The sequence below is a fragment of the Crinia signifera genome, chromosome 6, assembly GCF_055691185.1.
Source record: "Crinia signifera chromosome 6, ASM5569118v1, whole genome shotgun sequence".
NCBI lineage: Eukaryota > Metazoa > Chordata > Amphibia > Anura > Myobatrachidae > Crinia > Crinia signifera.
The window spans coordinates 258066265-258084833 of record NC_139222.1 but is presented as its reverse complement, the minus strand read 5'-3'; the positions used below and the strand labels follow the sequence as shown (position 1 = coordinate 258084833).

General features: G+C 46.5%; 1 protein-coding gene across 3 annotated transcripts in view; it reads right to left on the bottom strand.

Annotated features, from left to right (window-relative positions):
• Positions 1-271: 271 nt before the first annotated feature.
• The window catches only part of CUZD1 (CUB and zona pellucida like domains 1), a 29475-nt gene continuing 11177 nt past the window's right edge, over positions 272-18569 (bottom strand). For all 3 annotated transcript variants that reach the window (XM_083145619.1, XM_083145620.1, XM_083145621.1), the window contains exons 5-9: positions 15885-16096; positions 9984-10156; positions 5351-5748; positions 3555-3823; positions 272-570 (exon numbers count right to left, since the gene is read on the bottom strand). In XM_083145619.1, the coding sequence (XP_083001745.1) occupies positions 404-570; positions 3555-3823; positions 5351-5748; positions 9984-10156; positions 15885-16096 (1219 nt within the window). In that variant the 3' untranslated portion in view covers positions 272-403. The remainder of the gene's footprint in view (positions 571-3554; positions 3824-5350; positions 5749-9983; positions 10157-15884; positions 16097-18569) is intronic.

Here is an 18569-nt window from a genome sequence, read left to right as displayed (position 1 = left end):
GGTTTCTGATGCCCGCCCTTCCTGGAGCAAACGGCTCGGCAAGTGTGAAACTCCTTGAAGCCGAACATCGGGAAAGGGGACGAATTCGGACCGAAATGAGCTGGTTTGAAACGGTCCCCGCGGGGGATTTTATGCCAAGTCGCTGTTCTGCCATTCATTTACATAATGTATATATTCTATACATATTCCAATCAGGGGAGAGTGTGAGACGGGCACGTCCTAAACCACAGTAAATAAATATTCACGAGATCGTCAGAGCCATGCTTATCAACAGTGTTGTATCTTTATTCCTGTCCTCAATTGAAAATCAAGGCTATGAAGTGTTGGGTGATCTCAGTTTCGGGAGTTATATGGTTCTTGCGCTTATGGACTTCTGAAATGCGACTGTGTACAGATCCGCAGATTAGTGATCAGACACTGAGTGATACCTGTGTCCAGTGGGCTCTTTTCTATAATGCTTCATCAGTACCAATGCTATGAGGACAACATTGACCACCAGTACGGGGATGCCCACAAAATACAAGCTGCTCTGATCGGTCTTGACAACGTCACTCTTCTCGCCGACTGAACCTTTGGAAAGAGGTAGTTGTGTGTTAGTGCGCAGACACTACGTATGCTGCACCTTACATCAATTCAGGAATCTACATTCAAACAATACTTCAGTTTGCATTTCCCATCATGCACCATGGCAGTAAGGCAGCCATTGTGTGACCCAAACCAGTAGCCGTGGTCATGCAGCCTGTTATTCATTACAAACCAATCAAATACTGTCTTTCATTTTCTAGGACGTGGCACAGAATTGATAGCAGCCAATCAGATTCTATCAGCAACCTCACCTCTTCATTTTTACAACCTTTAGTAAATTTACCCCTTTGCAAAGTCATGTCTGTTTTTAGGGGCAATTCAGACCCGCTGGCTAGGCTGCGTATATTCTCTGCTTAGTGAGCAGGTAAACACTGCCCTGTCGAACGCACTCACACCCCGCCGCCCCGAATCCCCTCACTACAATGCGAGCGGATTGTACACTTACACATCCTCTCGCCTGCGCCTGTACAGAGGAGAAATCTTCCGATGGTTACTTGTTACCCATACCTCCCAACTTCCGCCCGGAGGAAATAGGGACACTCGCGCGGCAAAGCCGCGCGAGCGCCCGAAAAGGGGGCGGGGTGTATGCAAATGAGGGCGCGGCTTATGCTAATTAGCCGCGACCTCATTTTCATACGAGAATAGACACTGTGCGCATGCGCACAGCGTCTATTCTACTAGATTGGGGGGTCTCCCAACTGCCACCCCCCGCAGCGGGACAATGCCTGCCGCGGGTGGGACAGCGGGACAGGACCCGAAAATCGGGACTGTCCCGACGGAATCGTGACAGTTGGGAGGTATGACTTACCATCGAATGATTTTTCCTTTGTAATGAAAAGTAAGCCTTACTTGCCTTCCTGGTGGAGCTTCCCAATGAATTTGGGGCGGACACTGACGACTTGTAATGTCATCCACCCACCCCAAGCAGGAAGGCCCACGCTGGGCGGACTACAGCAACCTCCCCATCACTTGCCACCAATTGCATTCACTCTAGGGGTTTGAGCACACCCCCGCCATCGGAGACTGGGCTGAATTTGAACCTATACGAGCAGCTCTGAATCAGCCCCTCAGTGCACTAGTATGCTCCATAGTGGTCACATTGGACAAGGGGCTACAACGTTACATTGGGGGGTTCATGCCCAGAGCTTGGAAATGTTGGGTAGCCTGCTACACTAAAACACCCATTCTGGGCTTCGTGTATTGCTGCCGACTTAAGTGGCATTGTAGGAACATCACTCATTAAGACATAGATGTCTACTCTTTTGAGACTATACATGATCCCATCTGTTAAAAGTATTGCAGCATCCTTGTCATCCGTGGCAGAGACAGAGGCGCAACTACCATTGGTGCAGTGCACCGGGATCCTGAGGACTAAGGGACCCACTGTTTTTCCCCGTCACACTCTGCCCTCCCCATCACCCTCTGCCGCTTCCTGTCACCCACAGCCGGGTTGCATATTGTGAACTTGGGTGGATGGGGGGCCCAAATTATATTTTTGCACAAGTTCCGCCACTGGGTGGAGATACATTGGCCCACCAACACCACCAACCACTATGGGTAAATCTTCATTCCTAGCTGAGTGGGTAACCAGATGATAGGTTGAAAATATCTAGGTCACTAGGTCCGCACCATATGGCTAACATGCATTAGGGTGATGCTAGATCAACAGTGCTTGAGGTCAACAGGTGCATTTTTTTTTTTATGATGTACAAGATTTGACTGAAAAAATGGAAAAAACCTTGCTAACCCTTTGACCTTATAAACAATGCTGACCTTCACCTTGTTGACCTTCACCTTCTCGACCTTTCTACTGTTGCCCTTTTATCCTATTGCATGTCAAACATGTAGGGGTAAATTTACTGTGACTTCTAAAAACTAAGGCCCTTATTCTGATCGGTGCGGATTTTACCGCATGCGGAAGTCCCGCCGATGTTGATCGTCTGCGCATGTGCAGAGGTCACTCTGCGCATGTGCAGGCGATTTCGCCGCACGTATTCTTTATACGCCGTAGAGGGGCGTGAGGGGCTACTTAGCCTCATTACCCTATGCATACGCCCCGCGTTTCATGGGCGTTCCCATGCAAACGCGGGGCGTATGCATGGTAATGAGGCCGTGACGCGTGTGTAGGGGGCGGGCATCTGACATCGCCGGATGTCAGCTGCCCGCCCCCATACATGATTTCACACGGACAAGTGTCCGTGTGGTCTTGTGTGGCGGGACCTGGTGGAGCGTGCGGCCCTGCATTCGATGTTCGGCGACCATTGAATGCAGGGGCTGCTCCCAAGACGGAGGAGGCGTATCCCCGTCCAATTTCATGCGGATCGCCACATATCCGCGTACGGACGGAGGTGGCGATCCGTATGGAAGGCGGGGATTCGCCTGCACGGACATGACCGCATATTTCTGATCGGGCCGCACCGATCAGAATAAGGCCCTAAAAGAGGTGATGATGTTGTCCTTAGAAACCAGTCAGGTTCTATTATTTTCCAAGATACATTAACTGTTTTCATTTTTAGAAGCTTTAGTAAATGTATCCAGTAGTGTCTATCGACTTTAAACATAAGTTTTGTAGATATTCTATATTGCTATAACTCCACCATGCCGGGAATCGTTGATCTTTATGGTGGTTACAATAAGAAAATAAAGGCCCATACTCACTACCCGATGTTCTCCGCCACCGACATCAGTGAGCCATGTGTGTGTGTGGGGGGGGGGGGGGGGGGGGAGGAGCAACGGCCATCATTAACGATGACCTCACTTGTCCGGACATGCTTGGACAAGGGAGGGGGCTGTTAATGAGCGGGAGTGCACATCATTAACGACAGGGAGCGGACACACTAAGCGATGTTGTCCACAATATCGCTCAGAAAGCCCTTTCTGAGCGATATGATCAATATCGTCTAGTGTGTATAATCCTTATAAGATCAGGAGCGTTATAACGACCGTACTATCATTATAGAGTATCTCACCTGCAACATCAGATTCAGTGTGACGCTTCAGACGGATTGGTCCAAGCACAGCATTTGATTTCCAGACAGTAGAGCCCAGCTCTCTGCGCTGACGAGTGACACATCCCTGGTTACAGCGGGACTCGGTGTCAGTGCTGTCGCACACCACCACCTGACACTGGAGGTATACAGAAGGGTTTTCTTCATTCAGGAACTTGAAGGCATTGAAACTGAATCTGGCATAGCGACTGCCAGAGCCGCGCTCTTCATAGGTGTCATCCTTTTTGCATCTGGAAGGAAGAACATGATTTAATGGGCTGTACATGTGCACATATACAGTTCTAAAGGAAATCATATAAAACTTTTCTCATGAGAGAGGGGGAAAAAATCAAAAGAACGTTTCTTTTTTCTGGAAAAGTGCTGCAAATTGCAATAGCCATTCTCTGCAGAAAACTACAGCTCCCCCTGGCTGATCACTGTTTAATAAATAGACTAGTATGGCGGAGATGTATCAAGCCCTGTAAAGAATGGAGATGTAGACCTATGGAGCAGTAGCCCTTATCAACCAATCAGCTTCCAGATAGACGTACATTCTAAAAAATTAAAGGTGGAGGCGGATTGGTTTCCGCCGGTCATACCTTCCAACTGTCCCATTTTTCGTGGGAAAGTCCCATTCTTTTAAGACTGTCCCGCATCCTGCCCGGGGCCAGCAGTGACCCGCGGTGGAGGGGGGTGGGCAGTTGGAGTCCCCACCGTCCTGCCAATGCAGGGAATTGACGCTGTATGCATGTGCACAGTGTCTTTTCTGTGTAGAAGAAATGCTGGGGGGGGGTATGGCCAGCAGCAAACATAGTGCTGGCCATGCCCCCATAGTGATAAAAAAACAGGGGAGTGGCTTGTGGCATCTCAGTAAGGCCATGCCCCCTTTGACATAGACCACACCCCTTTGCACTGTGCGAGCATCCCGATACTAGGATTAAAAATGTTGGGTGGTATGCACTGGTCGCAGTGCTTTACACTGTACATATGACCCTAAAGGGGTAATTACTAAGCATTGGAGAAAGATGAAGTGGAGAAAGGTAAAGTGCCAGTTAACAGCTCCTAACTGAAATGTTACATGTTGTATTTGGACAATGACAGGAGCTGATTTGTACTTTCTTTTTATCCCTCCAAGACTTAGTAAACAGACCCCTAAATCATTTACACCTGTACTTTTAAAGTGGCACTCATTTACTACACAAAATCAACCAGATCTTGCCTTGTAAATGATTGCTGCTTTAAAAATACATACAGACACCAGCATAAGACCGATAGGATCGTGGTTGATGGTCACATGGTTGCCAAGAGTTTTTCAAATTTTTTCGTTGCCAAATGTCACAGGTCAACTTGGTTCATACTTTTCTATCCACGTGGACATAGAGTGAGATTATAATAATGCCTGAAGGGTACACTGTGCACATATAAAGTGTCCACAGGGACCACTGTGACATTCAGCTCCGAAAAACGTGAAAAACATGGTCAATCCACTATACCATAACCATCCTATTAGCCCCAATGCCGCCATCCCATAGCCTTGATACCCACCCTTATGCACACAAAGCATAATCCCCGACAAGCAGCCGTCGGGATCTGTGATAATACCTAGGATCGGGAAGTTATCCCCGTTCCCATGTGTTTTTGTCAGATTGTGCGCCCATTTTTTGGTCGATAAAAACAACCGCTAATTGGATACCGCGATTATAATCATTGTGTAAATCACCCACAAGGCTAAGTAATGAACATTTTATATCTTTTGCGTATGGCTTTTCTCTGCTTACCCATGTCTGATCAGATCATAAGTAGGAGACTCAAAGTTTGATGCTGGGGATGCAAAACAGGTTTCTACAAACACCGTGAGGTCCTCGTCCTCCGACTTCACTGTGGCTTGGAGGAATGCTGCGTCGTTGAGGTCAATGAAGTACGGAGTGTCATTCTCTTTAGCAATTATTTCCTTTTCAGGGCTATTGTTATCGTAAAAGGCCAGGCTGACCTCATATTTCCCAGATTCCTGGTGAAACTGGATGATATCATCCTCGGTCATATACATGACCTCCACCGTGTTGTTACTGTCCAGTTCGCAGGTCACAATAAACGACACGTCTTTACGCCTGGTGATAACTCCTTCAACTTGTTTGGCGAAGATGGTGTTTGTATAGTATATAGTGTGCTCTTCCACCTGAATGAGGAATACATAGAAAAAGTGCTGCATTGTTCAAATAAATGATATTTTCTACATTAATCTACTGTATGTTGCAATTTTCTTTTTTTCCTATATTTTAACTTCTTTTTTTTTTTTACATTTATGTTAAAAATGTTAACTGGCTCTGCGCTTGCCCAAGCCAGGACTGTGGGTGCAGTGGTTATGTCAGAGGGGACCTTGATTGTCTGGTGGCGGGATAATGACTGACTAGGGGTGTGGCAACATTCATAATGTTGAAATGAGAATGTTGACACGGTCATCATTTTAACACTGATCATGTCCAAATTCAACATGTAGACATTAAATGAAAATGAAATGTTGACATGATAGAATGCCATCATATCGTCCCTTGTGACCCAGAGGAGACTTAAAGTGCCTATATATTAGTACGATTTGGGCCGATTTAATCTGATCCTGACGGATCAGGCCTAGAAGTCGGCCCAAATCGGATGTGTTTGATGTCCCCCTCAAGGAGCCGTCGGGATCTGCGATAATTGCCAGTGGCAGTTGCACAGGTGGGGCTGCAGCACAGTCCAATATTCAAAAAGGTGAGCCACACCTACTGCCACCCTAAACATCACTGTCCTGGACTCACTGGCAGTTGATGTGACCCCCCCCCCTCTTTGAATTTTGGACTGCGCTGGCGCCCCACCTCTGTAACTGTGAGTTTCAGCAGAATCATCTGAAGGTGCAGCATTCCGGTCAGTATACTAACCCTATCCCTAATCCTTACCCCTAATCCTTCCTATCATGCCTAACCATAACCTCCCCCTAGTTCATACGTTTTGGCATGAACCATTCCAGGAGGGACAAAATACGCTGTTCCTGGATTTCCCTCTTAGCTTATGATTGCTGCCACCTGTGTTAAACTTTTAATTATCAGTTAACTAGTTCAACACAGGTGACGGCAATCATAAACTAAGTGGGAAATCTGGGAACAGAGCATTTTATCACTTCTGGAATGGATGACGTTAAGAGTTATGCCCTAGTGTCTAACCCCTAACCCTCGCATCCCAGAGCCTAGCTCTCATGTCAACATTCTGAGAATACCAACTGTTGACTTTATGAATGCCAGCAATGTTATTGCATACCCTCCAACATGACCCATTCCATTAGGTACAAAATGCTCTGTTTCTGGACTTCCTTTCCAGTGACAGTAGCAGAGGTGGGGCTGCAGCACAGTCCAATATTCAAAAAGGTGAGCCACACCCATTACCACCCCAAACATCACTGTCCTGGACTCACTGGCAGTTGATGTGACCCCCCTCTTTGAATTTTGGACTGCGCTGGAGCCCCACCTCTGTAACTGCCACTGGCAGGGAGGTCCAGGAACAGAGCATTTTATACCTAATGGAATGGGTCATGTTGGAGGGTATGTTATTGTCACCCTAGCAACTATGGGCCTTATTCTAGTTCACTCTTTCTGACAAAATCCTTCTTAGATGGACAAAACCATGTGCACTGCAGGTGGGGCAGATGTAACATGTGCAGAGAGAGTTAGATTTGGGTGGGGCTTTACTTCAAAGTGAGATCTATATTGCAGTGTAAAAATAAAGCAGCCAGTATTTACCCTGCACAGAAACAAAATAACTCACCCAAATCTAATTCTCTCTGCACATGTTACATCTGCCCCCTTGCAGTGCACATGGTTTTGTCCATTTAAGAAGGATTTTGTCAGAAAGAGTGAACTAGAATAAGGGCCTATGTCCTGCCAGCCAGGGGAGCAGAGTTCAACTGCACAAATATGTTTATAAACAAATAAACAAACAAACAAACAAGTCTTGTAAAATATAACATTGTTAAGCCCCCCATACACGGTCCGTTAATCGGATCCGTTGTGTGCTTAAACAGCACACATCGGATCGGATCGCATGCCTAGTGCATGCACTGCGATCTGATCCGATGTATAGCTAGTACAAAAAGTATATGCAGCACATACTTTTTGTACCATACTATGTGATGCGCGGGAGCGCGCATCGCATAGTACAGAACGGAGCCATACACAACGGACCGTGTATGGGCTCCTTTAGACAGACACTTTACTTCCTTGTGTATAGGGGTGTAGGCAGGGCCGGATTATAATGGAGGCACAAGGGGTCAGGGCCCCTGGGCCCCCCACTAGCTAGGGTCCCCCTGTGGTTGGCATGTATTTTTTTTGTTTTTTAGGTGAAGGTTTTGTGCATGGGAGTGGGGTAGTGCTGCAGCTTCACCTATCTGCCAATGTGACAATGATTAATGGTTCTGAGCATCGAGAGCCAAGGCACACTGATTGCACAAGTGTGCAGTGCATTACTGGGAGTTGACTAAGTCCCATGACACTTTAAACCAGAGGGCAGAGGCTGAGAGGTTTGTGCTGAGCTCTAATTGGTGGAGCTCATTACATGCCCATGGAGAACAGCAGCAGCAGCTTAGTCATGGGAGGGTTTTTAATCAAAGGCAGCACTAGGACTGTGAGGTCCCCTACAGAGTAAGGTGCAGAGGGACAAACATAGGCTTTTCATATGGTATGTATTTATGTATATGTGTATATATATATATATATATATATATATATATATATATATATGCAGTTACCCATTGACCTGCCTTTACTCTGTGTTTTGACAGTGTAATATACTCCCATGCAGTGTGCGGCCAGTAATGACAAGTGCAAGGGGGCCCCCCTGGCTAAAGTACCCAGGGCCCCCCGAAGGCTTAATCTGGCACTGGGTGTAGGGGGGTGTGTGTGTGTGTGTGTGTGTGTGGGGGGGGGGGGGGGGGGTTAGAGAGTGCTCAGCTTCACTTTTTTCTTTATTTTTTAACTTGGATGTGTCTAAAACATGAAAACATGAAGACAACAGATACTGCATGTGTCTATAAAAGGTATTTATTAAAGTCAAAGTGGTGAGTTTACTAACATACCTCCCAACATGACCCTCTCCAGGAGGGACAGAATGCTCTGTTTCTGGACTTTCCTCTTAATTAATGACTACCATCACCTGTTTTAAACAGGTTGATGGACAAGAAAGGTATTTCACCACAGGTGATGGTAGTTATAAATTAAGAGGAAAGCCCAGAAACAGAGCAATGTGTCCCTCCTGGAGAGGGTCATGTTGGGAGGTATGTACTAATGCTTCTAAAAGTGAATAGTGTGCATGTTGCCCTTAGCAACCAGTGTGGGGGATGTATATTCCCAATAACCTTATCAGCTGGGGGGAAATTCTGTAGTTATTGTCCAGCATTTGGAATAGTTCCAGTCCTGGGAGTGCGTAAGTTGAAACTACCTAGTCTTCATCCAATCCTAGACCTGTGACATTTTAAATACGGGGGAGAAGGGGCAACATTCCCCCACTTTGAAGAATGATGCTGAGTGCTAACCCCACTCTGCCCCCCAAATACTACAGGATGTCATTCTGTGGCTGACAAGAGCCTTTGCGACATTGCAAGACCCATTCTGCACATGTGCAGACCCCCAAACATTGTACCAGGGTTGTCTATCCTCACAGAACGGCCGGGAGGCTCCCAAAAAATTGGTCTCCCCCCTGGCCCCCCACATTCGGCCAAATTGAGGTATTTGCAGTACTGGGGCAGGGCCGCCACTAGTAATGTTGGGGCCCGGGACTGACCTTCAGCCCGTGCCCCCAGCGGCACCCCCCCGCACGCGCCGGCAACCCCCCTTGCACGCCGGAACCCCGCCTCCCCCCTACCCCCCAATTACTATTACTTACCAGCGGTGGCGGCGCCGCAGCATCTTCTCCCTCTGGGACTCGGGGCTCGGAGCACTCACTGCGCAGTACAGCCTGCAGAGCGCCGAGCCCCACTGCATCCTAGGCTCGGCGCTCTGCAGGCTGCACTGTGTATTGTGCACGCCTGGCCGCCGGCGCCGGGTGGGGCGATTTGTGCTGGGGGGGGGGGGAGGTCGTAGGGGTGGTGGTGCCGTGCCACAGAGGGAGGGCGGCTCTGACTGGGGGTGGGGCTTCATGACATTTAGATCAGGCCCGTCCCTCAAAGTGCTGCTGATAGTCCCTGAGAGGAGACTCTATAAGTAGATAAGCCTGCACCATCAGGGGCTGGGAAGTGGTTATTGGTAGCAGTGTGGGGGTTAGGAGGCAGTAAGTTGAAGTTTTGCCTGAGGTGCAGAGGAGACTTACACCGGCCCTAAGTACAGACAGCTACCAACAGTTATCAGTATACACAGTTTGGCATTAGTAATAAATACACAGCCTACCTACCTTTTTAATTGTGCCACACCCATGGTATGGCACCTCAAATACAATAGGATCCACTGACTCTGGGCGGCAGAAATTATCAATTAGTGACAACTCATCTGCAGTATATCCCAATGAATTGATATAACCTGGATCGATTAGAACAGTCAGCGACTCTCCAGAACAAGCCAATGAGACTGTAATATAGCACAAGAAGAATAACTGGTCACAGGGCTGCATGGGAATTGTACAGGGTATTTACATGTGATAATGTATTGTCTATTGCGCAATATAAAGAACTTCCTGAGAAGTTCTGAGAACAATATAAAGTAATAAATACCAGCCAATGAAATCTGCTGTGAATTCTAGTACCCATAATAATTTATAATAAAAGACTCCTTATAATTAACTAATTTTCATCATGAGCAGTGAACTGATGGCACCAGAACTTGTATTGGATTTTACTGTACCCATGTAATGCGGTCCATACCTCATTGCAGCAATTCCCCAAAGTTGATCTAATCCAGTGGTTCTCAACCTCGGTCCTAAAGAACCCCCAACAACAGTGCATGTTTTCCAGGTCTCCTGGCAGGTACTCAGGTGCGCTCATTATTCACTGACACATTTTAAAAGATGCAAAAAAGAGGGGAGGGGGGAAGGGGGAGGCCGAGGGCACTGGACTATAATGACGGAGGGTGAGAAGGCATACTCCAATCAATGTAATAAAGTATAAATTATATAATAAACTTGTGGAGGTGCTCCCAGGGAGTGGGGTAATTGTAGTCAAAAAGTTTAGATATCCAAGAGAGGATATCAGAAAAAGACTCCCGGGTGGGGCACAGCCTTCTTATGAAAATGGATTACTGTTAATACAAACTTTATTGTTAAAATATGACCCTGATATGGGGTCAAGCATGACCCCATATCAGGGTCATATTTTAACAATAAAGTTTGTATTAACAGTAATCCATTTTCATAAGAAGGCTGTGCCCCACCCGGGAGTCTTTTTCTGATATCCTCTCTTGGATATCTAAACTTTTTGACATTTTAAAAGATCACAGGTGGAGCTAATTATTTCACCTGGGATTCTGTGTGGAGACCTGGAAAATGTGCACTGTTGGGGGGTCCTTGAGGACCGAGGTTGAGAACCACTGATCTAATCCACCAATGAGTGATTGAAACAGCTGATTGGACAGGCAGAGAACTTCTGCGGAATCAGGGACATTCAGCTGTCAAAAATCCCCAGTAATTTTTTGGTTGGAATCAGCAAACCAGTAGCATTTGCCTATTATCACACCCACGACTCCACCAACAGGTGATAGAGCACAGTTGCAGAATCTCTTAATATTGCAACAGTTCCATATTGTAAGAGTTACAAACTCAATACTAATAATAGGAGGGATAGAAGCGGAGCATTATCTCCCCAAATTACTTTATAACATAAATATTAAAATATGTAAAAAAAACTTTGAACTCAGTAAATATTATAATAATAATAATAATAATAATAATAATAATAATAATAATAATACAGCTTCTACCTTTTCACTACACATGTCTATGGATAATATTGCATGACACTGAATACATTGGGATCTCCTGACTGCCTGTACCATCTTCCCAGGTGGAATAGGAGTATGCATGCCATTATAGTGGCTAGAAGCAATGGGATAATGGTCCAGTACATGGACATTATCCCAAGTAATTTCCATAATATTTTCAATTATTTTATTTTATTCAACTTCAGCTTTGCTGGTTGAAAGGTTAATGCTGGCGCCTGCTGCCCCCTGTCCACCATGGAAATCATAGGCAGACGCAGGGTGGGTTTCTGGTTGCACAGAGCTGCCACCACATCAGTGTAAGGGACAGAGCAGAGTTGCTGAAAATGCCCTGTAGGAACAGCTTATTCTACCAAGTTTGCTGTGTGTGGCCCTTATTCTGATCGGTGCGGCCGGAGCCGAATATGCGGCCAGGACCGTGCGTGCGAAACCCCGCCTTCCATACGGATCGCCAACTCCGTTCGTATGCGGTAAGAAGCTGGCCGAACGGACCGCACGTGTATTTTTCATGGAATACGCCTCCTCCATCTAAGGGAACCTCCCCCATCATTCGATGGTCGCAGACCATCGAATGCAGGACCGAGTGCTCCACCAGCTCCCGCAACCTCAGACCACACGGACATTTTTCCGTGCAAAAGCAGGGATCTGGACGGGCAGCTGACATCCGGCGATGTCATATGTCCGCCCCCTACACGTGCGTCACGACTGCATTACCATACGTACGCCCAGCGTTTGCATGGGAACGCCCATGAAATGCGGGGCGTATGCATATGGTAATGAGCCCAAATAGCCCTTCACGCCCCTCTCCACCCCCTGTTCGGAGTGTTCACATATCATGCGGGATTTGGCCGTACGCCCCGCTCGCACATGCGCAGAGACGCCTCTGCACATGCGCAGACCCAAAACATCGGCGGCCCGAACGCACGCGGATATAACCGCACCGATCAGAATAAGGGCCTGTGTGTGGATCTAAGTCCTCAAGCATCGCAATAGACCAGAGAGTAGCTGCCAGGAGGAAGAGACAGGAGCCTTACCATGAAGTGGGATTGTGAGCTTACAAAGTGCAGTACTGGTTTTATTATGTTTGTGTATGTATTTATTATGACATGTTTAACCTTTTCCTGACACTTATATTATTTAAAATTTGAAACAGCCTATACCAGTGATGGCTAACCTTGACACTCCAGGTGTTGTTGAACTACACATCCCAGCATGCCCTGCATCAGTGTTAGCATGGCCAAATAGTAAAACTGATGCAGGGCATGCTGGGATGTGTAGTTCAACAACAGCTGAAGTGTCAAGGTTAGCCATCACTGGCCTATACTATAGACCAGTGGTAGCCAACTCCAGTCCTTGAGAGCTACCAACAGTTCACATTTTCTAGACAACTTAGCTGCTGCAAAGGTGCACTCATTACTGACTGACACATTTTAAAAGATCCACAGGTGGAGCTAATTACTTCACTTGTGATTCTGGAGGTTATTCTGGTGGGTGCGGAAATGTCCGCGTGCGTTCGTTCCGCCGATGTTTTGTGTTTGCGCATGTGCAGAGGCATATCTGCGCATGTGCGAAAGGGACATACGTCCAAATTCCGCATGAATTGTTTACACTCCGAACAGGGGGTGGAGAGGGGCGTGAAGAGCTGTTTGGACTCATTACCATATGTGTACACCCCGTGTTTCATGGGCGTTCCCATGAAAACGCTGGGCGTACGTATGGTAATGCGGCCGTGACGCACGTGTAGGGGGCGGACATATGACATTGCCGGATGTCAGCTGCCCGCCCAGATCCATGCTTTTGCACGGAGAAATACCCGAGTGGTCTGAGCACGCGGGTGCTGCCTGACCACTCGGGCCTGCATTCGATGGTCTGCGACCATCGAATGATGGGGGAGGTTCCCAGAGATTGAAGAGGTGTATACCTGAGAAATCCACTCGTGCTCCGTGCGGTCAGCGGCTTACCGCATTCGGACGGGTGAGCGATCTGTACGAAAGGCGGGGTTTAGGACGCTCGGTCCTGGCCGCATATTCGGATCCAGCCGCACCAACCAGAATAAGGCCCTCTATGAGGACACCTGCAAAACATGCACTGTTGGTACAGTAGCTCTTGAGGACTCGAGTTGGCTACCTCAGCTATAGACAATCTGTACTGTTAAATATTAATACTGTATTCCATACAATATCCAGTGTATAAAATGTCTAATTTTCAGGGCTGTTACCACTCCCCCAGATTCCCGTACTTACTCCAATGTGCTGCAGAGTGGGAGACTTTGGATTACATTTGGAAACCGGGGCAAACGCAGGATTTTCAGAAGGGGTTTTCCAGAGGGGCAGAGCAAAGCAACGGAGATGGACACTTAGACACCTTATTGAAGCAGCAAGCGCCGGCACACCCCTCTCTATGGACACTTAGGTGACCCAGTATATGCTGGGTCAGTTAAAGTATTATAGATAGACCAAATGTATATAAATAATAATAATAATAAAATATATATATATATATATATATATATATATATATATATATATATATATATATATATATATGTGTGTGTATACATTCCACTAATTACCACTTTACTGCACAGATGGTGGGAGATAGAGTGGGAGAAGAGGACATTGGGCTGAATGAAGGGGCCCTGATACATAACTTCCAGGGTGGTAGGGGATGTTTAATATGCAGAGGTGGGGTGTATAGTGGAGTGGGCTTATTATTCATAATTTTCTGGTGGGAGGACAGCTTGCTTGACTGCAGATATCTCCAGTTCCCGGAAATAGATTTCTTAGAATTTAATGGAATTAAAAACTAGAGAATCCCACCTACCAAATGGTATTGGGGACTAGGGGATCAGATTTCAGGAGGCAGAGAAATCTGCCAATGAGAATATAAAACTACATACCAGGTGTGTGGAGCTGGAGCAGCTGCTGGAAGGCTGATATCTCTGGTTCTTCTGGGCAGAGTAGAGACAAGCTTCTAGTGTTCATCAATGGGGGAGAGTCCCAGCTTTTGTAATATACCCTCAAAAAAAGTCAGACAGAACCTGAAATACCTGACTGGGAAGAGCAATTAACAGGCTTGGATGGGGACCACTGCTTTGAAGTCAGATATCTCCGGCTCCCATGGGCCAATTTTTAAAATTCTTATACCCCTGGAAAGAGGGGACCCTCAGCTTTCACCCTTTGGTCCTAAGACTCCTGGGGGAGTTTCTGGGTACTCAGAAACCCACCCTGCGTGCGCTACTTGAAACCCCCCCTCTAAAAATCCTGCGTTTGCCACTGCCTCCCTTCAACCCCGCTAGGAGAACATGAGACTGGAGGTGGGATACTGAAAGCCAGGGACCTGACTAGCTTTACAAGAGCAGAAAGTCTTAATTTATAGATCTTTTCTGGGGGTATGGGTTTTTAGGTCACCAGTGAAAATGTCAGCACATCAAAAAGGTCAACATGGGAAAAGGTTGACATGAGTTGTTCACTTTTTTTGGTGTCTATGTCGACAAAGGTCGTCATGGACACTGTATAATTGTACCGCGTCCCCTTGCATGGCTCGGTCTGCTTGTCATGCTTCTGGCACTATTTTATTCTCCCTCTATGCCCACTTGGATGGTAAACTATGAACAATTCGGTTTAAAAAACAAAACATAAAAAACGCATGTCAACCTTTTGCCCATGTAGACATTTTGACCATGTTGACCTAATGTATATCGACATTTTTCATTTGTCAACCTTTTGACTGTCAACCAATAGGAGTTGACCTTTTGACTCTTGACCTAGACTGCATCCCCTTTTCTGGTGTATGAGAGTTGAAGCTCTTCCCAGGGAACAGCTTTGAAGAGGAGCTCTGTGGGAGTCAGGCAGCCAGTGAGAGATGTGTGGGAATCATGGCAGCCAGTGAGAGCTGTGTGGGAGTCAGGCAGCCAGTGAGAGCTGTGTGGGAGTCAGGCAGCCAGTGAGAGCTGTGTGGGAGTCAGGCAGCCAGTGAGAGCTGTGTGGGAGTCAGGCAGCCAGTGAGAGCTGTGTGGGAGTCAGGCAGCCAGTGACAGCTGTGTGGGAGTCAGGCAGCCAGTGAGAGCTGTGTGGGAGTCAGGCAGCCAGTGAGAGCTGTGTGGGAGTCAGGCAGCCAGTGAGAGCTGTGTGGGAGTCTGGCAGCCAGTGAGAGCTGTGTGGGAGTCAGGCAGCCAGTGAGAGCTGTGTGGGAGTCAGGCAGCCAGTGAGAGCTGTGTGGGAGTCAGGCAGCCAGTGAGAGCTGTGTGGGCCTCCCCACAGCTTTCTATTGAGCCTGTGCTAGACTGACACTGTAGGAGAAACTGATGTGACAAGATTCCCAGCAGTTACATTGTAGAACTGCAGCTGTTCTTTTCTGTACTTACTGCTGTCGTTCTGTGGCAATGCTTTATAGGTAGCAGAGAAACCAAAATATTGGTTGGCATAATCGGCGTTGAACAACACTGTTATGTAATTGGAGGTGCTTTGAAATTCGCCTTTGTTTTGACCACATAGGACATCCAGGAGTGGTGAGTCTGTGTCAGGGCCATCATACACACCAATAAAATCAAATCGGCAGTCAGGGTCAGTTTCAATGCTACAGTGAAACAGAATATAAGTGAGAAAAAGACATGGCTTTAATCAGCACATAACATGTAAAGTACTTGTGTAATAGCTGGAGCTGCAGTATAAACAGGATGTTACAAGATTAAAAACTCTGTCTAAAATATACCCAACCTCCCGATTTCCCAACCTCCTCACAGAAAGGGTATGTGTCTGTTTTAGGGTGTGGCCTAGTGGATCAGAGCTGTACACGAACACATAATGATTTCAAAAGTATAATATGTATGATGTACCTTGTATTTATATGAACAGTGAAATCGAACACCTGCCACACTGTGTGATGACCGGGTTGTTCAGCAGGGCCGATAGCAAATTGAATGATAGGCACTTTTCACTGAGTAGACTGTAAAGACAAATGATCATCTTTGCTGCCTAGAGAGAGAAGAGGGGCCTGGAACCTCTTTGAGAAAGTCCTTCATGGTGCAGGTCCTAGCAAGTCAATACATTGTTTACATTGATTTTTAGGTCTATTAAAAGCTCAATGCAAAACAGATGATGGATTCAATGCCATCAATGTATACATAAAACGTGCAGACCATTGCTCTCTTCGGATGTACTGTAGAGCTGTCCCAGTGAAGTACTGACTTCTGGAGTTATGACTCTGGAGTCCTATTGAGCACGCACAGTCTTTACCCAGCACATGCTCAAGTCACAGGGGGAAAGAGAAGGATCCTTAGGATCCCTCTCTGGGGACCCATTGTGTAAAGGATTCTATATGCATCACCATCCATAGATGTTCAAGTTCATTAAAGTTACATTTGGGCTCATTATAGCCCCAAACAATTACGTTTTTAGAGGTTTAAGAAATAGAAATTAAAATCAGATTTTTGTTCCCATCATGTCCAAAAGTGTAAACATAGCAAGGTTTTTTTTCAATATAAAACTACAGTAAATGATTAAGAAAATGTGTAAACCAAATTATCTAAAACACTTGAAGAGATCTAATTTGAACAAGCGGAAGAAAATGACCTTACGTCATTTCAATTATAATTAAACAGGTAGATAAGGGAGGGGAATTGTCAATGCAGAATAAATCTGATTATATAAACACCCAGCAGCTTTATATTAAATTACCAACTGATCCACTTTCTTTTTAACCTTCAAATTCTTCTAAATTATGCCATTACATATCAGAGATACCACCCATTTCTTGACACTAATAAGAGACATCAAGTGGACACATATATACTTTTCTAACTTTAGTGGCAGGATGTAATAGTCCGGGTTTGATAAAGTATATATACCAATATACCACACTCTGTAGGGATAAAAGCTATTTAAAAATGTTTACATATGGATAGTGACCTCATGGGGACCACAGGTCCCTTCTTCTGGAGTCTATTTTCTTTATCTTTAAACACAACTATTTCTGATCTGACACTTTCTATTGACTGTAAGTGATGGGTACCACCATGGGGACCAGGTTTGCACCAAGACATGCCAACTTATACTGTATATAAAGGAGAAGTTGAGGAGCAGTATGTGTAGGGTGGCAGGTTTGGTGATTTCCTTGTTCACTATGAATGCTAGAAATTGCACCTTACTTGAAACCATACAGGATATCGCTAGTGAGAGCCGTCACGGTCGGCATTGGCAGAGTGTTTGTACTTGCGGATGCCAAAATGCCACAGGGGACCCATCACCAACTAGGTCACTGGGTACACATTATTGTCTAATAAGTAGCCAGCTTTAGAGCACTGTATCTATACTGTATCTATACACATATTTCTGGCTTGAGACTCTGCCGATCTGTCATGTAGTTTGCCTCCTGCTATATACTGACACTGTTTTGTAGATTTTTTCAATGGATGGAATGAGAAATTATTCCCAGTTGCTAATCAGCAGCAATATTAATAGATCGATATAAACCCCTAACAGAGCTATGGGAGACCACCTTTGAAAAAGCTGTCATTTCTGTGCAGTGTCCAGCAGTGTTACCCTTTTACATCAAAAATCCTGGATCCGAACCTGCATTTGGAACAAGGATCCAAGCCAGGTTGGATGCGGGATTTACCCCGTTTACACTGCGATGCCTACCCGGGATCGCGATCATCCCAGCCGGCAGCGCCGATCGCCATGCTGGGGGCAGCCCAGCACCAAGGTAAGCTGCTGGGCTGCCCCAAGCCCCCGTTCACCCCCTCAGCCCTTGTCTGTGAGGTGAATGGATGCTGCACACAGGCATCCGTTCACCTCCTCTTCTGCCGCCGCCGCTGTCTGCAAAGTACAGCAGACAGCAGCAGAGGCTGTGTGTGCAGTGTCCACAGGTTGGACGTCCCCACTGATTTAAATGGGAGCCAGGTCGGATGACCCAGCGTACCCATTTACACTGCCCTCTACCCAGGTCCTAGCTGTGTTCAGCCCAGGTCAGGATGGGTAAAAGTCCCATGTAAAGGGACACAGGGTGACCCATTTACACCGCCGCTGACCCAGGTCTGACCCGCCGCTGA